The sequence below is a fragment of the Channa argus genome, chromosome 1 (genome assembly GCF_033026475.1).
Source record: "Channa argus isolate prfri chromosome 1, Channa argus male v1.0, whole genome shotgun sequence".
In the NCBI taxonomy this organism is placed as follows: domain Eukaryota; kingdom Metazoa; phylum Chordata; class Actinopteri; order Anabantiformes; family Channidae; genus Channa; species Channa argus.
Window position 1 is genome coordinate 4,587,681 of NC_090197.1, and position 17,959 is coordinate 4,605,639.

Sequence of the window (17,959 nt, forward strand, 5' to 3'; positions counted from 1 at the left end):
TTGTTCCCATCACCTGTGATCCAGGTATTAGTCAGGTACAGTCCACAAGGAAGAAACTGTAAAAGAATGAAACATGTCTCCAGTATTTCTACTTACATACTGTGACTGATACATGTGGTACTGAAAACACTGACTCATGTCAGTTAAAGACACAATATATTTCCATTTAACCATGTAAAGTACTTATAAAACTTTAAAAAGAATCAAGAATCCCATTGTTTGACCGTATAATTGATGATATCCTTCAATATCAACAGGGGCCGACAATTAAACACTAAACATCCATTCACTGCTGTAAATAGACATTTTTTTCTGATGTATAGTATAATGTCTGAAAAATAATAGTAGGCTGCTGAAATTAAAATTTAAATGACTGAAGACAAAGTGATGCACTAAACAATCACTGCAATATCAGCTAAAATGTTGCAGTATTGTCTATAATCATCAAATACAATAGAATACAGTTTTACATCATTTACATACATGAACTTCACTAGTTTAAGAGTGAAAAGTTTTTATTGTTGACATCTATTCTGGTTCCTGCACTAAACATGTACTGCAGTGATAAAAGTCACCGAGTCGTCATATATAAGCCTCTGATTTTAGAAATACACAACTCTGACATTGAAAAAAACAAACCCAACCGCTCTCTAGAATTACCCTAAGCACTTTGTAGGTTAGGGTAATTCTTCAGAGCAACTTGGGGCTCAGCATCAAAGGACAGTTTAATGAACAGGTGGACCTGGACATTGAAACACTGACCCCGTGAATAGTGGACAATCTGTTCTAACTTCCAATCCACTACCTCCTAAATTATCAGCCTGTACGCCAATGACATGCTACTATATATTAAAAAAATACACTTCCCTTCATTTTTATCTTAGCAGAAGTTAAGGACATTTTTAGACACTTCCTCTATTTTGCATGTCCAGAAAATCTTTGACATTGATTGGATCAACATTTCACAAAACCGCATTGATGATCAGTAGAGTTCAGACTGAAGAGGCAGGAGTTTATTACTGTCAGCAGGATTATAGCTTCCTGTTTACAGAGTGAAACAATGTTGTACAAAAACCTCCCAAAGCTTGAGAGAAAATGATCTTCAACATTTAAAATGTTATTTTTGGAATTTTGTGAAATACAATTATTTGCAAAACACTATAAGGTACTTTATATGAGATATATACACATACATACATACATATATATATATATATATATACACATACACACACACACACACGCACACACACGCACGCACCCACGCATGCACACACACACGCGCGCACACACACACACACAGTTGTATGCAAAAGTTTAGGAACCCCTGACAATGTCCATGATTTTCATTTATAAATATTTGGGTGTTTGGATCAGCAATTTCATTTTGATGTATCAAATAACTGAAGGACACAGTAATATTTCAGTAGTGAGATGACGTTCATTGGATTAACAGAAAATGTGCAATATGCATCAAAACGAAATTAGACAGGTGCATAAATTTGAGCACCCCAACAGAAAAATCACATCAATATTTATTAGAGCCTCCTTTAGCAGAAATAACAGCCTCTAGACGCTTCCTATAGTCTGTAATGAGTGTCTGGATTCTGGATGAATGTATTTTGTACCATTCCTCCTTACAAAACATCTCCAGTTCAGTTAGGTTTGATGGTTGCCGAGCATGGACAGCCTGCTTCAGATCACCCCACAGATGTTCAATGACATTCAGGTCTGGGACTGGGATGGCCATTCCAGAACATTGTACTTGCTCCTCTGCATAAATGCCCGAGTACATTTTGAGCAGTGTTTTGTGTTGTTGTCTTGTTGTGAAACTTTGTGACTGATTCCTCAACATTACTCTCAAGAATCTGCTAATATTGAGTGGAATCCACGCGACCCTCAACTTTAACCAGATTCCCAGTACCGCCACTGGCCACACAGCCCCACAGCATGATGGAACTTTGCCCAAATTTTACTGTGGGTAGCAAGTGTTTTTCTTGGAACGCTGTGTTCTTTTGCTGGCATGTATAACTCGCCTTGTTATGAGCAAATAACTCAATCTTTGTTTCATCAGTCTACAGCACCTTATTCCAAAATGAAGCTGGCTTGTCCAAATGTGTGTTTGCATACATCAAGCGACTCCGTTTGTGGCGTGTGTGCAGAAAAGACTTCTTTCACATCACTCTCTCATACAGCTTCTCCTTGTGCAAAGTGCACTGAAATGTTGAATGATGCACAGTGACACCATCTGCAGCAAGTTGATGTTGTAGGTCTTTGGAGGTGGTCTGTGGGCTGTTTTTGACTGTTCTCACCATCATTCCCCTTTGCCTCTCCAATATTTTATGTGGCCTGCCACTTCTGGCCTTAACAAGAACTGTGGCTGTGGTCTTTCATTTCCTCACTATGTTCCTCACAGTGGACACTGACAGCTTGTCTATGAAGTTCAAGGCTTAATGAGTCACCAAACCATTTGTGTGTTCCAATTAATCAGTGCTAAGTAGTTACAGGTATTCAAATCAACAAAATGACAAGGGTGCCCAAATTTATGCACCTGTCTAATTTCGTTTTGATGCATTTTGCACATTTTCTGTTAATCCAATAAACCTCATTTCACTACTGAAATATTACTGTGTCCATCAGTTATTTGATAGATCAAAATGAAGTTTCTGATCCAAACACCCAAATATTTATAAATGAAAATCATGGACATTGTCAGACCACAGTGCTGACACTGATGGGTTGATAGTGTCTAAATACACACTCTGGATACTTCACAATTCCATATGTTTCTACCACTGTCACAATTAGTATTAGTCCATTATTGAGAGTTATTGTTATCTTTGTTAAACCAGGTATCCTAAACCCCATAATTCATTTTTAACTTTTGGACTAAGTTGACTTTAGTTGGACTGGAGCAAAAGGATCTACTAACAAAAAAAAAACACGTAAGTCTATTTTGAATATAAAAGAAATACAAAAATACATTTACAGAAAATGTTTTAATTGTATTTTAAAAACCAACAAATGCTATTAATGAAACCTGAAAGACAAAAACAGAGCAGAGAGAAAGCAGTAGCAGAGCAAAACCCTGGCACAGATCAGGACTGGGAACACTGGTCTTTTGTCAGTGTCTCTGAGACCGGAGTCTGGGAGCCCTGGGTGGCCTCACAGGTGACAGCATGCACCTTCTCCCACTGGTCTGCAGGGAGAGTCAGGGTGCTGCTCCAGCTGAAGAAGCCGTCCTTCTCCAGCACAGCAAGGCTCCTGCTGTCCTCCCAGTTGACTCTGTTGCATCCATCCATCCTCCAGGACAGAGTCCAGTCTGAGGGGAAGCCCTTGTTGGCCAGACAAATTACTGTGACATTCCCCTGCTGCAGATCCTTGCTGGAGGGGGGCAGCACTGTCAGGGTGGGAAAGACATCACCTGCAGTAGGAGACACCAGTCACTTTAGAGGACAGCAGCAGACAGTTGGACACCTTTACTGGGTGAGGGTGGATTTGTCCTTGAAGGAGTTTCTGTCAGATGGTTGTTCTGCTCCACCAGTCACTGACTCACACATTGTTTCACTTCCCTTTAAGAAACCTCTCATGCAGGTCAGGACAGAAAGAGTCCTGATATGACCTGAGACATGTCAAACTACTAAAGTATAAAAAGGACAAAATAAAATGGAGTTTAAAATCAAAAATAACAGTGTCTGTGTAAAAACTCAGTGAGGTCCTTCATTTGAAATCACTTAGACACTGTTCTGGCTTTAAAGGACAAAGAGACGTCTGAAATGTTTCATATCTGACAGCAATAAAAAAAATATATTTCTTTAGTGTCACTGAATTATTTGAAAAACAGATACAATTGGAGAGCTAAAGGTTTAAGAAATTTCAACATTTAACAAATGAAGTAGAAAGTGAAAGTTTCTATAAAGGTCACTTTGAATGTCACATGTTTAAAGTTAAAAAATGAGCATAAAAACTGACATTTTAAAAATAATTTAGCTCAGCCCAATAAAACATTATCAGAAATGTTTAGACATAAGAACTGTAACCTTAAGTAATAAATTACATGTAATACTTAAACTTACGTCCAAATTCCAGTTTGGTTCCTCCACCGAACGTGAACCACAGTGATACAAAGTCATTGTGTCGTCGTACAAAAACTTCTGTTCCAAAATCAGAGAGCCATGTCTCTCTACAGTCACACGGAAAAAGTCACATTGTGAAAAATATATAAACATTTAAATACGTGTCACAGAACACGACGAATTTGTTGCATATGTGAATTTTTTCAAAATAAATCTATTTTAAAATAAAACACAACAGAGCTGCAGATGGAAAATCAACTTACACATTTATTAAAAAGACCTATTCAACAATTATTCTACAAAGTTTGATCTATGACACATTTTTAAAAGGTTTTCTCCAAATTGACAAATCCCTGGAAAAAACTGAATGATCCAATAAGAATCAGCCTGATCAGAATGATCCAAGTCCCTGTTGGAGTCAGTGTGATCATTTCCATAGAGCCACTTTGCATCAGCAGCACCATGCTCCAGTGCTCTGGGAGAGTTTATAGTCCTGAGAGTTGAACACTGGATGACTGACAGCTGTCCTTCATGACAACAGAAGACACAGAAATCCTCCTCATCAAAAACATGACTCTGATCTCCGTCCTCATCTGGACTCTCCTCTGCTGCTGCTTCACAGGTAAAGTCCAGAGAATCCAACTCCTCTCCTCTATCAACATCCGTCCCTCTGAAATGAAGCCCACAAAACCATGATGCTGCTTTCTGTTTTTGTCTCTGTGTCCTCAGAGTCCAGAGGTCAGGTCACAGTGACTCAGCCTGGAGCAGTGAGCTCTGCTCTGGGAGGAACCACAACCATTGACTGTAAAATCAGTCAGGATGTTTATAATGAGAACTGGTTAGTCTGGTACCAACAGAAAGATGGAGAACGTCCTAAACTGCTTATTTATTATGCCACCACTCGAGCATCAGGGATTCCAGATCGTTTTTCAGGCAGTGGATCAAACTCTGACTTCACTCTGACCATCAGTGGAGTCCAGACTGAAGATGCAGCAGTTTACTACTGTCAGAGTTATCACAGCATCAACAGTCAGTATGTGTTCACACAGTGAAAAAGCATCGTACAAAAACCTCCCTCAGTCAGACTGAACAGAAACTGAACTGATGCTGCAGCTGGAAGCTACTGCAGAGACTGATACAGTTCACTGAATGTACACAAACACCAGTTGATGGTTAAAATCGAGATCATTCACTGTATCTGTTATGCTGAACATCAGTGTATAACATCTTTACAAAGACTCATTTATTACCTTGTTACTTATTCTATTCATTACACATACACTGATTATGAACATATTAAAATCCATCAGTATCTTTGATATTATATAATTTACAACATAAACAATATTGTAAAACAGTCTCCTCTGTAATGGGAGCTGCTCCTCCTCCTCCTCCTCCTTATCTTACATGTCCTCGTCTTCTCCCTTTGTCTGCAACATTCACCTTCATTTTGTCCAAACCAAGACAACAATGTGACCTATTTCATGAAGCTCCAGTTCTGATTTCTGAGTGAACAAATCAGACATACTGTGTCCACCTGGGTTTGGGGAACTGCTAAGTGGGTGTGACACTTCCAAAAAAAACTGAATGAAGTTTGAACTGATGTGTCTGATATAGAGAACTGTGTTTTGCAGAAAGTGGGTTTTAAATGAGGGTAAAGCAGAGAATGTGCTTATAGATGAAAATACCAGGTCAATAGATGACATCTACATGAGTTAGTGCTTTTAATAAATGGGTCACTTTGTCCTAACAACTGCAAAACCTGCAGCTGCAGAGACCAACAGTTTGAATGTCATAGTAAACATAGTAGAGTTCAAGCCCTCACCCTCTCCTGCATCTGGCCATAAGTTCTCATCAACATCACATTTTATTTTCCTCTCCTTTGTCCTCCACACATCCTCCTTCTTTCAGTCGCTCTTCTTTTCTGTTTTACTTGATCCATGTTTCCACACAAAGTTATTCTAAAGCTTTTTATTAACAATGTTAATGAGAGCAAACACAGGACACTTGGACAGTCTTTCAGCTGAAGTTTGGACAATTATTTTTTTTTATGTTAAATATTTTGTGATTTTCTGTTTGTTCCATATTATTAATGTAGAAACAAACAAAATGCTTTAAATCAGTTTTTAATGTGTTTTTTAACACATCAGCTTTTGTTGTGGAGTGTCTCTCTGTCCTCTGTGGTTAAACCCTGTTTGCTCCTCACTTGCAGGTACCTTTTTCGGCTCCTATTTAACATCAATGAGGCTGAAGCCAGTGATCAAGCAGCTCAGAGTAATGCAGTTCCCTCCTTTACCAGGTGAGGGCGCTGATCTGTTCACATTAATCCTCCTCTGTTTCAGTTTGTGATCATTTTTGACCAGATATTTAAATTAACACACACTGACCCCCCAGGACTCTGGGCCTGTGCCCACTATAGTCTCATGATCCATCAGTGAGTTCATCTACTTTATCTTATATCAATCAGAGTTTTTAGATTTCATGTGTCTGTTGTACTTTTACACACTTGCACCAATAGAAACATCGTCTGACCACAACCATTTTCATTGCAGCCTGCTCTGCATTAGTGACACTATGATGTTGTTAAGTCACTGACAGACTGATGGTCTGACACTTTGTTCCAGAGCAAAGACAACAGTTTATCATTTATATATTGTTAAATGTTTCCTTCATTAAAATGATTCTGTTCATCTGTAAGAAAGAAACATTTCCTGTTTTTCATTTCCTTTTAATCTGCAGTTGTATTTTCATCCACCAGTCAAATGAATAAAAAGGTGTGAACACATTTGTTTTCTTGTTACTTCCTGAAGCAGACAGAAGGTTGAACCCTGACAGCAGCATCAGTAAAGTAGATCATGTTACTGCATTTCTCTCTGCCACAGGTAGTAGTTTATACTACAGTAGAAGACTTTAAAGTTTTACTGCAGCACAGTAACAGTCAGTGAAGTTCAGCTACTGTCCGTCTGTCTCAGTCTCAAGATGTCTTCAGATATTTACACTGAAGTAGATTTTGGTGGATATCTACGAGAACACAGATGATATCAGAGATGATGTCACTGATATTCAGTCACAGGAAGAAGGTAAGTGATTGGACACAGGTGTAAATCTGCTTTGTTGCTCTGTTCTGTCCACACAGCATCTACTGCACATCTGTTCATCTTGTTGCTCTTCCTGAACTTTCTTTTATTCTCTATTAAAGGCTTTTAATGGAAAATATGACAAATCAATATTACAAATAACTTTGCTTTGTTTGAGTGGCTTTAGATCATGTTAGACTGATATGTGATGTTTTTCCTCCTGTTACGGTCCTGGCCGTATGTGTTGTTTTTATTTTGTTGTTCTTATAGGTGCCCTGCCTGATTGGCCGGATTGGGGGGCAGTACCGGAAGCTGATTGGTCCATCCTACACTTCCTGGAGTTTTAAAAGTACGGTTCCCAACAGCCAGCAGGGTTTTTTTTTTCTGGCAGCAGCACCTGTTCGCTGTTCTTGGCTTCCAAACCATTTTTTAATTGTTAGGCTTTGTGTCGTGGTTTTGTTTATAAATTGTATATTTTGTAAATAGTATTAAATCTGTAGGGGTGAACTGCCATTTTCTATTGATTGTTTTCTCTTGTTTTCACATTAGGGAGTTAGGGTTAGCGACTGTCTTTTGGTTTGTTTATTTCTATCAGGCTAGCTGGCACTTTCTGTGGGAAATAGCTTATTTTGTTTATTATGTTGGCCTTGGTTCACCCTGAGTTGTAGTGTAATGTTTTGTTTGACACTTTCTTTCGTTTAAAATAAATATCATTCTGTTGGAACATCTCGATCCTGGATTTTGGTTTGGGGATCGGAGAGGGAACATGCTAATTTATCTTTGTATGTTGCACCCCTACCCCCTATACAGCGGGGGCTCGTCCGGGATATTTTCCTTTTCTTCTCATCGTCTCTCAGCGTTTTGTTTGGTAAGATATTTTGTCTTTACTTTTGGTTGGCAGTTTTTTTGTATTTGTGAGGTTATAGTATGGAGTTTAACATGGATGAGTTTACAATAAACCCAACCATTGAGAAGTTGCAGCGATCCACCAAGGCAGGTTTGTTTTTAATTGCCAGTTTTTTTGATGTCCCTGTACCTTTAAATGCCAGGAAGGCAGAGGTTAGGGCTATTTTGTCAGAGAAATTAGTTGAGGAGGGGGTGGTCACTATGCCCAAGCCTCAACAGAAGGTCATGACACCTGAAAGGTTGCAAGCAGGTATGGGAGCGATGGCTGCCATGGCCCAGTCAGCCTTCAGTAGTCCGGTGGGTGGAGAAGCAAAGGCTCCCACACGTTCTCCTGCTGTGTGTGTCGACCCCTTAAGCTTGTTGCGGGCTGGTGTGGATAAAGAGGAGCTAAAGCTTGCTCTGCGCCTTAAAGAGGTGGACTTGGAGACCAAAACCCGTGAGGTGGAGCTCATGCACCTCAGAATAAGGGCTTTGGAGCTAGAGAAGGCCACTGAGGGCTCTACTCCCAGTAGAGTGCGTCCCCCTCTACAACAACTTCTGATCAGTTAGATGTTAGTAGACACATTGCCTTAGTTCCTCCCTTTAGAGAGACAGAAGTAGATTGTTACTTCAATGCTTTTGAGCGCATTGCGGCAACTTTAAAGTGGCCAAAAGATGTTTGATGTTTGCTATTACAGTGCAAATTGGTGGGAAAAGCCCAGGAAGTGTGTGCAAGTTTGTCTGTTGAAGACATCTTGAACTATGATGTTGTTAAGACCACGGTTTTGCGTGCCTATTGTTATGCCCCTGGTCTAGGGGAACCTAGACATAACACGATGTGCCCCACCACTGCTTTCATTCCCAATCAAAACCAGACCAAGTGTTGTAATACGTAGCTATTTTGTTCACTTCGGACGTGAGCAATGCCCAAAACAACAAACAAAAACTCTAACACCATCCCTGTCTTACTTAAACAACCAAATAAATACAAACCAAATGACAGCGTGCCTACCCTGAACTCCTAGCCCAAAACAGGAGAAAAGGTAGTAACAAAAAGGGCTTCTCACTCCTACTGTGGCTACTTGGTGCTCAATAATTTTTACAGAAAATTCCAAATTACAAAACAAAGTGCGAAGCTCCCTGTAAGTCCAGTAGTCGCATACAGAATGCTGGGTTGGTTGGGAGTGGCAGAGGTCAGGCGCTGGGCTGCTGTCATCGGTTATAAATGGAGAAGGACGCTCCATCCTGTCCAATCAGGTGGCGACATTGAGTTTGAATGAACCCATGCACTACCTGTGGCTCAACCCCACCCCCCTCAGACACACCCACATAAAAACACACCCACACAAAACACAGGAGGAGGAGAAAAAGACAACATAACAATAACACACATAATGACTTGGGTCATAACAGATGTGAATTAGTTTCCACATAATCAAAGTGATATTTACGACCAAATACAGTCTAATAATTAGTCCCTCTTGATTTCAATCTGCAGTCAGTATAAACAAACATTGGCTACAGGAATAAGAAGATGAAAATACATCAACATGAAGAATTTAAGACGTTTTAAAAGATCACATCTATATGTAGATATAAATATGAGTTAGGATGTAAGAACATGAATCCACAGCACAAACAGAAACACAATGACATGTGTTCAACCAAATGATGGTGGAAACCAGGCTGGTTTCTATGCAGAGGAGCTGATGAGGGAAGTGGGAACAGGTGTGTAGGAAGGAGGGGACACAGGTGGATCTGGGAGGAGAGTCAGGTGACTGAAGGGATGGAAGTCTGAGGACATCTGGTGGACAGATGGAGAATAGCAGGAGTCAAATGTCCGAACAAACAGAGCTTCACTGGATCCTGACTATGTCTGTCCTGGATGAGCAGTATCAAAGCTGGTTATCAGCTGGTTCTGTGAAGCCTGGGTTTCCAGAGTGTGTTCATGTGAAAAAAGCAGAGTTGCTCAGTAGAAGTGACACTAACAGAACCATGAATGAAGTATCTAATGTAATATAAGATTAAAGGGAGATACCTGCACAAATGTGCTTAGAACATGAGCAAAACCATTTCTGCCAGGTGAACTGTAAATGATATGATCACATGTTATTACCAGAATAAGAGACTCAGCAAAGTAACGGTTTTTTTATGGAATTCAGATCTGGACTCATTGCTCGCCATGTCAGAACTCTCCAGCACCATTGGAACCATTTCTGGGGGCTTTCTGAAGTGTGTTTCAGGTCATTGTCCTGCTGGAAGACCCATGACCTCTGGTGGAGATGCAGCTTCTGACACTGGCCCCAAAATTCTTTGGTGATCATCAGATTTCATGATACCATTCACACAGTCAAGGCAGCAAAGCAACTAAACATCTTTGAACCTCCACTATGTTTGACTGTGGGGACTGTGTTCTTTTCTTTGAAGGCTTCATTTCTTTTTCTGTAAACAGTGTCTTGATGTCCTTTACCAAAAAGCTCTACTTTTGTCTCATCTGTCCACATTCTCCCAGAAGGATTGTGGTTTCATAACATAAGTTCTGTCAAACTCCAGTCTTGCTTTTTTTTGTCTTTGTGTCAGCAGTGGATTCCTCCTCCGTCTCCTACCATAGCGTCCCTTTTCATTCAGATGGTGACAGATAGTGCGAGGTGACACGTCCAGGGAGGTTAGCTACAGAGCCATGAGCTGTAAACCTCTTGATGATATTGCACACGATCTCTGGAGATGGACTTTTAGCCTTGAGATTGTCCATGTTTTTCCACCTCTTTCCACTTCTTTCTTTTCTCAATGCTCAGTGTGACACACAACACAAAGGTTGAGTCAACTTTCTTCCATTTTAACTTGATTGTTGTGGATTACTGTGTTGTCCACACCTGATACTTGCCACAGGTGTGTCTACATACAAATTCTGACAGAATTGACAGGGTGCTGATATTTTTGACTGTAGATGAAAATGATTTTCAGTGCTTTACTTCCTCTTCAAATGTAGTAGCCATGGTGACAGTCAGGCATCACTGATGAAGCATGAAAACAGATGGTTTCAGGACTAAAGATAAAAAGTAAAGCTAGTTCCAGAGTATTAAGTTGGACAGAACACTTTTGGAAACCTAATATCTATGAATTACTGAAATTAAAATGTCAGTGTAACAATAGTTGGAACTTAAAAATTTAAATGTCTGAAGAAAGTGTGATGAAATAAACAGTTTCTGTAATGTATTAACAACTAAATCAGCTAAAATGATCCAGTAATGTCTACAATTATTATATAAAATAGAAAACAGTATAAGTAGAACTCCAGAGCTTAAGGAGACAAAAGTACAGTTGACAGCAGTCTGCATGTTTCCAGCATTGAATGTTGGATTAAAACCACAGACTATAGAGAGACATGACTGTTTGATGCTGAAACAGTTCTGGAAAGTCATTGTCACATTTTGTCAGCTGATGTAAAAGTGACCATGAACATAATGTCACATATTTCCTGAAGGTTTAGATTTTATATTTGATAATCTATGCTGTCTTTAAGTCTTTATTAGAATTATGTTAATTTTAATGAAAAAGATAAGAAGCTAATCAATAAATCAGAAAAATATTTTTCTTTTTTAAGATTAAAAGGCAAAAAAAACAAAAAAAATAAACTAAAAGTCAAATCATCATCTATGACACATTTTTAAGAGGTTTTTTCTCACCATCAACAAAACCCTAAAAACTCATCAATCCACTGATAATCAGTTTATTAAAGTCCCTGTTGGAGTCAGTGTGATCATTTCCATAGAGCCACTTTGCATCAGCAGCACCATGCTCCAGTGCTCTGGGAGAGTTTAAAGTCCTGAGAGTTGAACACTGGATGACTGACAGCTGTCCTTCATGACAACAGAAGACACAGAAATCCTCCTCATCAAAAACATGACTCTGATCTCCGTCCTCATCTGGACTCTGCTCTGCTGCTGCTTCACAGGTAAAGTCCAGAGAATCCAACTCCTCTCCTCTATCAACATCCGTCCCTCTGAAATGAAGCCCACAAAACCATGATGCTGCTTTCTGTTTTTGTCTCTGTGTCCTCAGAGTCCAGAGGTCAGGTCACAGTGACTCAGCCTGGAGCAGTGAGCTCTGCTCTGGGAGGAACCACAACCATCAACTGTAAAACCAGTCAGAATGTTGATGTTTGGAACAACTATCAGCTTTTAGCCTGGTACCAACAGAAAGATGGAGAACGTCCTAAGCTCCTTATTTATGCTGCCACCACTCGAGCATCAGAGATTCCAGATCGTTTTTCAGGCAGTGGATCAAACTCTGACTTCACTCTGACCATCAGTGGAGTCCAGACTGAAGATGCAGCAGTTTACTATTGTAAGAGTGTTCATACCATCAACGGTCAGTGGTTGTTCACACAGTGAAAAAGCCTCGTACAAAAACCTCCCTCAGTCAGACTGAACAGAAACTGAACTGATGCTGCAGCTGGAAGCTACTGCAGAGACTGATACTGTTCACTAAACACACACACACACACACACACAATTTTGCAAAACACTAAATAATTGCTCCATCACAGCTTCTAACTGTCTATTCAAACAAAAAAAATCATCATAATTCTATATTCTCAAAAAGCCAAAATGGCTGTTTAAGTGTCTCAGCTTTAAATGTTTTCAGCTAAATATAACTGAACAAAACCATGAAGACAAAGATCAGCATCAGAACCCTTGATGAGTGAAGACAGTCCAAAGATAAACATCACATCCCTGAAATCCTACAAAACTTCATCTTTGATAACATATGAACTAAATTCAGAATCAGTTTGAATCATAAAAAGTCAAAGATCAGTGACTTCATTTGTTAATATAAATAACTAAAAATCTCTGTAACAAACTGTACAATCACACATTTTCTCTAATATTTGACTGGAAAAGTAAAATATAAACAGATTCAAAGATCATTTGAAACAGCTGTAAACAAAACTATGTGTCCACATTGTCCATCTACTTGTTGTGGAGTGTGACGTCCTCTGACCTCTGTGCTTTAACTTGTTTGCTCTTCTTTCACAGTTACATGTAACTGGTGGTGTTTGTCTCAAAGGCAAAGAAAGTAAAAGACACTGAAAACACACTTGAAGAATTTCTAGACAGAACATAAAGTGTGAAATAAGAGACGTGTGTAGGTCAGTTAAAAACTCCTAAAGGATCCACATTAAAGGCCTGGAGAGAGTCTTACAGAAAGGACTGAGGTGGAAACTTTGCTTTTGGTTGAAAGCACTGCTGCACTGATGGGAAACCCCCTGATCCACTGAGGACAGTTCCAGCTGAGTGACTGTGTGTGTTTGCATATGTGTCCTGCCTCTGTCTCCCAGCTGTTAAGAGACCAGTGTTGATCAGGGTCTGTCCAGGCCTTTCAGAGCCACTGACACGCCGGCAGCACAATGATGATGTCTCTGAGTCTACTGCTGTCCACCCTGGGGCTCCTTGTTCAGGGTGAGACTCTCTTGTGAAAACTTTGCTTCAGGATGAAACCAGGTTCAGCACAATGATGTTCTGCTCTGATGGAGAAACACTGAAACAAGCAGCATTGACCTTCTTCCATCTGTTGTCCATGTTAAACAAATGACCCTCTTCTGTTTGGATGCTGATCATCTTTGTCCAAGCTGGATTTGTCTCAATAACCCTTCTCCTCTTTTTCATGGTTTCCAGGTTCATCAGGACAAATCACCCTGACTCAGTCTCCTGGATCTCAGTCTGTTGTTCCAGGACAGTCTGTCACCATCACATGTAAATCCAGTCAGAGTATTAGTAACTACCTGCACTGGTACCTTCAGAAACCTGGAGAAGCTCCAAGACTTCTTGTGAGATATGCTACAACTCGTCAGTCTGGAGTTTCTGATCGTTTCAGTGCAAGTTATTCTGGGACTGACTTCACTCTGTCCATCAGTGGAGTTCAGGCTGAAGATGCAGGAGTTTATTACTGTCAGCAGAGTTACAGCTCGTTCACACAGTGAAAAAACGTTGTACAAAAACCTCCCTGAGCTGAAGAGGAACTGATCTGACAACAACTGTAATGAAACTAAAACACTAAAGGTTTGTACAGTAACACAGAACATAACAAGTCAAAGCACAAAATCACAGAAACAGATCATTTATTAAAGTACTTCAAATAAAAACTGAGTTTTACCTGCTGTTAAACTGTCACTTGTACTGACTGTTTTCTGTAACAATGAAACGATGAAACGTGGATTGAAATAATGACAGATCTGTCTTAATGTCTAAAAAGTCAAAAATCTTAGTAAATATATAAATAAAAGTTTCTTTTAACTCCACACATTATAAGATTTTTTTAAATAAACATTTTTGTCCTTTGAGCTTTGGTTTATCATTTATATTCAATGCACTTAAATGAGCATATTAAAAAATAGAAATCATGATCTTGTTTAGTTTTTGTTCCCATCAACTGTGACCTTCTTGTCTATTTATACACATATATACAGCACAATACTAATAACACACACACACACACACACGCACACACACACAGCTTCATGAGGAATTGTGTTGGAATTGTCACACGTGTGTGTCAGACACAGGTTTATAGGTTTACAGTTACGTTTGCATCCCCCTACATCCCCCATGTAAGGAGACACAATCTGAACCTAAACCTACAGTAACATAGTAATAATGTACATTCAGCTGCTACAAATGGACTTTTTCCATCAGAAGCAACAAAAATGTCCATTCTTCATCAATTATTTAAAAATGAGCTTTAATTATTTCTGATGAAGGAACATTTGTACCAGCTGAATGTGCCGTAAATGAAATGCTGATGAAAAAAATTACTCGTTTTTCCATGTAACAATAGGAAAATGCAAACTTTGGCATCCAACTGTAGGACTTATTAATTGTCACGCAGTTGTCATTTAATTAGCATCACTCAGTCAGTATCATCAGTACCATGTGTCCACGTGTTGATAAGAGTATTAAAACTTGAAAAATGTCTCTTTACAGTAAAATCTGATTGAAAACATTTCCATTTATTTTTGTCTGATTAATTGCAATTTAAACATTTGAATCAACTGACATCTCTACTAACGACCAAAGCTCTCAACTTGAGAACCCAAATAAAAGTGGAAGAGTTACAATGTAGGAACCTGTAAGGTCCATTGTTTATGTGGGTCTTACAGTTTGAACTAAGTGGAGTTTATCATGAGTGGATCTAATGAAACTATGAGCACAGAAACATTAGTTTATTTTCCATCAACACACATGAAAACTACAGACTGGATGAGCAGGTTTTTATTGGACTGAATCAATCAAAGTTACAACAAGCAACAAAACTAAGAGACAAAGACAGATACAGAGAGAGGGACCAGAGTGACATCAGTAGCAGAGTCCCTGGAACACATGTCAGGACTGGGGACACTGGTCTCTCCTCAGTGTCTGTATGACCGGAGTCTGGGAGCCCTGGGTGGCCTCACAGGTCACAGAGCCTGCATTCCTCCACTGGTCTGCAGGGATCCTCAGGGTGCTGCTCCAGCTGTAGCGTCCGTCCTTCTCCAGCACCCCGGGACTCCTGGTCTCCTCCCAGCTGCTGCTGCTGCTGCTGCCGTCCACCTTCCAGGACAGAGTCCAGTCTGAGGGGAAGCCCTTGTTGGCCAGACACATGAGTGAGACCTTGTCCTTCTGCTGCTCCTCGCTGGAGGGGGACAGCACCGTCAGGCTGGGACGGACATCACCTAGAGTAGGAGACACCAGTCAGTTAGAGGACAGAGAACACACAGTTGGACACCTTTACTGTGTGAGAGTGGGTTTGGTCCTTGAAGGAGTTTCTGTCAGATGGTTGTTCTGCTCCACCAGTCACTGACTCACACATTGTTTCACTTCCCTTTAAGAAACCTCTCATGCAGATCAGGACAGAGACAAACATCAGACAGTTTGACCTGAAATATGTCCCATAAATCTTAACTCTACATTAGTTTCAAATTTGTAGTGGAAACATGGAGACAGAAAAACACCATGTGACAACAATCAAATGTTCTTCATGTGGATTTCAATCCCAATCAAACACATCAAATGATTTCAAATCTACAGCAACAAATAACAAGAAATCCAATAAAGTCATTTTCAAACATCACTAGTTATCGTTACTCTGTTAGAATTTAGTGGAAACAAGTCACATGTAAAGATCACAAAGCAGTTTTCAATGTGGTGGATTAAAGTAGTTTAACTTTGACCCTGACAGGAACATGGAAAGATACGTTTAGTAAAACTGAGTTCACCTCCATGATGAAGGTGGGGAATAAAAACACAAATACTGAATCTGTTCCAAAGAAAACCAGATCATTTCACCTGCTGCAACTATTTAAAACACGACTTCACAAGATTTGATTTAGTATTTGATCAGAAACTTGCTTCCAACATCCAGTCTGGTTCCTCCACCGAACGTGAGCCACAGTGATACAAAGTGACTGAGTCGTCGTACAAAAACCTCTGACTGTACAGAGACACGACTCTCTGACTTTGTCCAACTGAACTAAAGCTGAAACATCTCAAAATGTAACTTTACCATTAAAGTCAGATTTACTGGTTTATCTACTGGATTAAAAATTGATATTTATCAAAACCAGTTTTTAAATTTCAGTTGCTAAAACAACGTTGTCTCTTAGTACAAAATATTTCCTTAACTACTGTGAAGTAACATGGAAACACAAATATTTGACCTGGAAAACCGAATAACAATGAGAAAAGCTCCTGAAATATCAGAGTTTTTAAAACTTTGACTTACTTCCAACATCCAGTCTGGTTCCTCCACCGAACGTGTACCACAGTGATACAAAGTGACTGAGTCGTCGTACAAAAACCTCTGACTGTACAGAGACACGGCTCTCTGACTTTGGAACAAACAAACTCAACAAAATGTGTTGTTGGTTGTAAACATGTCTCAGCTGATATGGAAATTGACAATAACTTCAAAATGACTTTAATTTAAAATTAATAATTTAATTACCATGAAAATGTTAATAAATATTTTACTATATATGATCATATAAAAATTAGTTTGTAATTATTATATATAAGAAAAAAGATGTTTTCACAAAAGTCCCAAATAATAAAAAGATAATAAATAACCAAAATAAATAATAATTCATTAATCCACTGACAATCAGCCTGATCAGAATGATCCAAGTCCCTGTTGGAGTCAGTGTGATCATTTCCATAGAGCCACTTTGCATCAGCAGCACCATGCTCCAGTGCTCTGGGAGAGTTTATAGTCCTGAGAGTTGAACACTGGATGACTGACAGCTGTCCTTCATGACAACAGAAGACACAGAAATCCTCCTCATCAAAAACATGACTCTGATCTCCGTCCTCATCTGGACTCTCCTCTGCTGCTGCTTCACAGGTAAAGTCCAGAGAATCCAACTCCTCTCCTCTATCAACATCCGTCCCTCTGAAATGAAGCCCACAAAACCATGATGCTGCTTTCTGTTTTTGTCTCTGTGTCCTCAGAGTCCAGAGGTCAGGTCACAGTGACTCAGCCTGGAGCAGTGAGCTCTGCACTGGGAGGAACCACAACCATCAACTGTAAAACCAGTCAGAATGTTAATAATGGGAACAATTTAGCCTGGTACCAACAGAAAGATGGAGAACGTCCCAAACTGCTCTTTTATTATGTTAACAGCCGAGTGCCAGGGACTCCAAGTCGTTTTACAGATGGTGGATCAAACTCTGACTTCACTCTGGCCATCAGTGGAGTCCAGACTGAAGATGCAGCAGTTTACTACTGTCAGAGTTATCACTACATCAACAGTCAGTGGTTGTTCACACAGTGAAAAAGCATCGTACAAAAACCTCCCTCAGTCAGACTGAACAGAAACTGAACTGATGCTGCAGCTGGAAGCAACTGCAGAGACTGATACAGTTCACTGAGGACACACACACACAC

At 39.7% G+C, this 17,959-nt stretch overlaps 3 gene segments (V, D, J or C); 1 reads left to right on the top strand and 2 right to left on the bottom strand.

The window, feature by feature from the left end:
• Positions 1 to 2,984: 2,984 nt before the first annotated feature.
• LOC137102366 (Ig kappa-b4 chain C region-like) lies at positions 2,985 to 4,194 on the bottom strand (the record flags this gene model as incomplete). The annotated part of the segment is given in 2 exon segments: positions 2,985 to 3,424; positions 4,077 to 4,194. Coding segments are annotated over 2 exon segments (444 nt in total), but the record flags the coding sequence as incomplete, so codon positions are not given.
• Positions 4,195 to 13,200: 9,006 nt separating this feature from the next.
• Positions 13,201 to 14,259, top strand: LOC137102063 (immunoglobulin kappa variable 6D-21-like). The segment is given in 2 exon segments: positions 13,201 to 13,500; positions 13,717 to 14,259. Coding segments are annotated over 2 exon segments (357 nt in total).
• A 761-nt stretch (positions 14,260 to 15,020) lies between these two features.
• LOC137102375 (Ig kappa-b4 chain C region-like) lies at positions 15,021 to 16,982 on the bottom strand (the record flags this gene model as incomplete). The annotated part of the segment is given in 2 exon segments: positions 15,021 to 15,749; positions 16,799 to 16,982. Coding segments are annotated over 2 exon segments (513 nt in total), but the record flags the coding sequence as incomplete, so codon positions are not given.
• Between the last annotated feature and the right edge of the window lie 977 nt (positions 16,983 to 17,959).